Source organism: Olea europaea, unplaced genomic scaffold (genome assembly GCF_002742605.1).
Source record: "Olea europaea var. sylvestris unplaced genomic scaffold, O_europaea_v1 scaffold907, whole genome shotgun sequence".
NCBI classification, from domain to species: Eukaryota; Viridiplantae; Streptophyta; class Magnoliopsida; order Lamiales; family Oleaceae; genus Olea; species Olea europaea.
In genome coordinates this window covers 23,904-28,222 of record NW_019267546.1, presented here as the reverse complement: position 1 = coordinate 28,222, position 4,319 = coordinate 23,904, and the positions used below count along the sequence as shown (strand labels likewise).

At 33.9% G+C, this 4,319-nt stretch overlaps 1 protein-coding gene across 1 annotated transcript; it reads left to right on the top strand.

Moving 5' to 3' along the window:
- Positions 1–707: 707 nt before the first annotated feature.
- On the top strand, positions 708–4,319 carry LOC111392239 (beta-glucosidase-like). The gene is made up of 13 exons (XM_023017525.1): positions 708–912; positions 1,013–1,082; positions 1,202–1,260; positions 1,363–1,438; positions 1,538–1,615; positions 1,727–1,814; positions 2,079–2,379; positions 2,476–2,591; positions 2,986–3,203; positions 3,285–3,316; positions 3,474–3,576; positions 3,683–3,791; positions 3,908–4,319. The coding sequence occupies exons 1-13, from the start codon at positions 790–792 to the stop codon at positions 4,152–4,154; spliced, it is 1,620 nt and encodes a 539-aa protein (XP_022873293.1). The 5' UTR covers positions 708–789; the 3' UTR covers positions 4,155–4,319.

The window sequence follows — 4,319 nt, the reverse complement described above, 5'->3', positions numbered from 1 at the left end:
TTATCTGTAAATCGAAAATTTTTCTTTCTTGTTTAACTACTCATTTTTCAGAAAAAACACTGTACCATCCATTTTCATTTCAGAAAATGGTGGCCAAATGGGGGCATAATAGGTTTGGACAACTATATAATCTACATTTTGCTCAAGTAACGAGTTTGAAAGTGATCAAAAATAAAAAAAGACATTGCAACGTGCATATGATGGTTAAGAATATTATTTGGACGAACAATGTGTTGTTCATTTAACTTTTAATTTGTACTCCACTATAATTTTAATTTCGTTACACTATTAGCTGGACAACGGATAAATCTCTATTTTTAAATCTGTATTAACTTAATTTTAAAAGATCAACATCCATGCTAAAAAGTGAGGCCCCTAAGCATAAAATTTGTTGAATTTTCGAATTATTTAAACGAAAATGTATAGGACTCTAATTTAAAATATTAATTCAGCGCACGGATTTACAAGTGGACATCATAAAGTTAAAAGTCATAAAATCTTAAAATACATTGCATTATGCAAGGAAGATGGAAATTCAATAATTGGGTGGTTGGTGGTGATTGGCGGCTGGCGAAGAATAGAAATTAGAACAAAAGTATGGACTTTCTAAACGCGTCTGCTAGCCGCAGTCAGCCATGGTGTAATTACAAAATTCATGCATGCCTTATTTTTCTCATAATCCCCTATAAATACCCGAATCATTTGCTTGTCCATTGCATATACACTACATCGCTCTCAAAACACTCGACTTACGCTACTTCAAATTAAGGCCCTTTATATTTTGTAGTAATGGATAACCAAAATAGTCTGTTGACGAATGGTGGCCAAGTTGGCTTATACACCCAGGCCAAGATCCTGCGCTCTGATTTTCCCAAGGATTTTATCTTTGGTTCTGCAACATCTGCTTATCAGGTGTGTATGTTTGTAATGTTTGCGGTGCTCAAAAATCAATGAATATGCATGCAATTTAGTTGTGATTTCGTTGTTTAATTTTGTTTGCAATGTAATTTAGGTTGAAGGGGCTTGGGCCACGGGCGGTAAAGGCCAGAGCAACTGGGATGCCTTCACACTGAGAACACCTGGTCTTTTCCATCTCCAATCTTCATACATACACAAATTTATGTTTATACTTTTTATACACTCATATGCATTTATTTTTTTGTTACGTGTCAATTTCTAAGCGTGTTTATTCGAGTTGCAGGTAAAATTGAAGGTGGAACGAATGGTTGTGTTGCTATTGATCAATATAATTTGTGGAAGGTAATTCAATAATTTCATTGTTATACCATAATTTTAAATTGACTTAGAAAACAATTTCGAGGTTGTGTAGATAACATCTTTCCGGTTTTCATAATGTTACAGGAAGATGTGGCTTTGTTAAAAAAATTGGGCGTTGACTCTTATAGATTTTCAATTGCATGGACAAGGGTATTACCAGGTATATATATACATAAGAGAGCGTGAAGACTTAATTCGAACACCATTTGTGAAGAAGAAAAATTTGGTGAAGTTTTATCTAATTTTATTTTTTCTGTAGGAGGAAGATTATCATCTGGCAAAAGCAAAGAAGGAATAAAGTATTATAATGATCTTATAGACTTGCTCCTTGTCGAAGGTTAGCCCAACTATAATTTTTCCTTTTAACAATTATTGTTTGCTTCGTTTTAAAACTTTTTATAAAGATAAAAATCTTACGTCTTAGATTATTAAATCTACTTTTGTGTAGGTATTGAACCGTGTGCAACTATCTTCCATTGGGACGTTCCCCAATCTTTAGAAGATGAGTATGGTGGCTTCTTAAGCCCTCGAATTGTGTAAGTAATGAAATCTTGCATAATAATTAAGGCACCTTTGGAATTTTGCAAAATCATATTTATGAGAAAACAATGCAAATATAAGGGAACTAAAGATACTTAATTCCTCTCAAAACTAAATGCCCCTTAGATGTTTGTATTATCAAGTCAAGCTCTTGTACAAAAATTAAATATGCTCCTAAAAAGTATTACTAGAAAAACACTGTTAATCATATATATATTTGTATTTATTAATTATTATATATACTTTTTTGTAATTGATAGGAAAGATTATTGTGAGTTTGCTGAGCTTTGCTTTTGGGAATTCGGTGATCGGGTGAAATATTGGATTACACTAAACGAACCGTGGTCCTTTGCTATTCAAGGATATGCATTGGGTACTTTTCCACCCGGTCGTGGTCCAACTTCAACAGAGCCCGTAAAGGCTATCCCTCGTCATAGGTGTAATCTTGATGCTTTAACTAGTTGCTCCAATGGAAATCCGGGAACAGAACCATATATTGTGGGACACCATTTGATCCTTTCTCATGCAGCGGCAGTTGATATTTACAAGCAAAGATATCAGGTAAAACTTGCCCTACATTATAAATATCATGAAACAAATTTTATATACAATTTGGAGATTCGATATTGTATAGTTTATACACACACTTATGTGTAGGCACATCAAGGAGGCAAGATAGGAGTAACAAATGTTGCTCAGTGGTATGAGCCACTCACTGACACTATAGCCGATAAAGAGGCTGCTTCGAGGGGCCTGGATTTTATGTTGGGCTGGTAAGTGGCTTTGCTCATTTCATCTTTTCACATGATGCCTATAGAATTAAATTGTTCACTACATGATGTTACTACGACCTTTGCTTATTCTAAAGCTTAGTTTAATGCTTTTGATATTTTTAATTTATACTGCTTCAATTCATCTTGATATACTGCTGAATGTACGAAACAGATTTAATCTTTTTCTTCTCATACTTCCACACAATTATGCTTTCTACTTCCAATATTTATTGGCGGCCTTTCTAAGATTTCTAAAGAATAAATTGTATTGGTAAATTTATATTTTGGTTTGAATATAAATACAAGCATCTTCTCTCACTTTGTTTTTGGTTCGAATTTATTATATAAAAGTTGTCTCAAGTCTCAATGTCTCTTTTCCTCCCCCATTTTTCAGGTTTGTAGCACCAGTAGTAACTGGTGACTACCCACCAGTTATGAGAAAATTAGTTGGAGACCGTCTTCCCCAATTTACACAAGAACAAGCAAAGTTGGTGAAAGGGTCTTACGATTTTCTAGGCATAAATTATTACACTAGTACTTATGCTAGCAATTCACCTAGCGGAACTAGTACATCACCTAGTTATTCAAATGATCAGGATGTTGCAGTATCAAGTAAGTATATGGACCTTGTTCATGTATAGATACAAATTAACCTTATTAACATGTGACACTCACTCTCTCAATCATTTGTAGGTGAACGTGACGGGATACCTATTGGTCCTAAGGTACGCCTTTCAACTTTGTCTTTTCTTTGAAAGAACATAGAAGCTAGATTGAATTGTCGCAATCTATTGGTAGTGGAGTATTGTGTCATAACTGCAACTAGATTGCATTACTACGCTTTACTCCGAATCTAATAAAATATTATCATTCTTATACCAGGGCGGTTCTAATTGGTTGTACATTGTTCCTTATGGGATTTACAAGCTATTGGTTCATTTAAAGGAAACATATAATAATCCTACCATTTACATTACTGAGAACGGTAAATTCATAGCATTTTAATTAGCCATTTTATCTAGGAAGATAAGAAACGTTTGGTAATATTTAACATGTTTAATGTGTTTCATTGGATGATTTAATTTGTATAGGGGTAGATGAAGTGAACAATACGGCCCTAACATTTTCAGAAACTCGATTCGATGAGACGAGGATTAAATATCACCAAGACCATCTCTTTTACATTAAGAAAGCGATGGAGTAAGTCACCACTCCTATAATTATGCGTTAGATCTCAAAGAAAACTATAAATTATGAACTTATTTGACTATTTTAATACAAAATTTCATTGTTCATGATTTTCATTTCATTTACAGTGAAGGCGTAGATGTGAAGGCTTACTACATATGGTCAATGTTTGACAACTTTGAATGGGGCGCAGGATACAGTGTTAGATTTGGCCTTTTTTACGTAGATTTCGCGAATGGCCGTTTCACAAGATTTCCAAAAGCTTCAGCTGTATGGTTGATGAATTTTATGAACAAAAAGCAAAATACATTAAAGCGGGAAGCTCAAGACAATGAAGAAGGGTATAGCTCAGTGAAAAGGCTAAGAAGCACCTAAACGTAAAATTAATCTAGTCATAGTCCATCGTGAATTTGTCTGGTCCTGTTTCATTTGAATGCTCCATGCATGCGTTTTTCTTCATTTATTCCTCTTGTTGAGGCATTTGTGTTGCAACTATCAATTTTTTATATTTAATAAATGGAATTCTATTGTCTTTTTCAA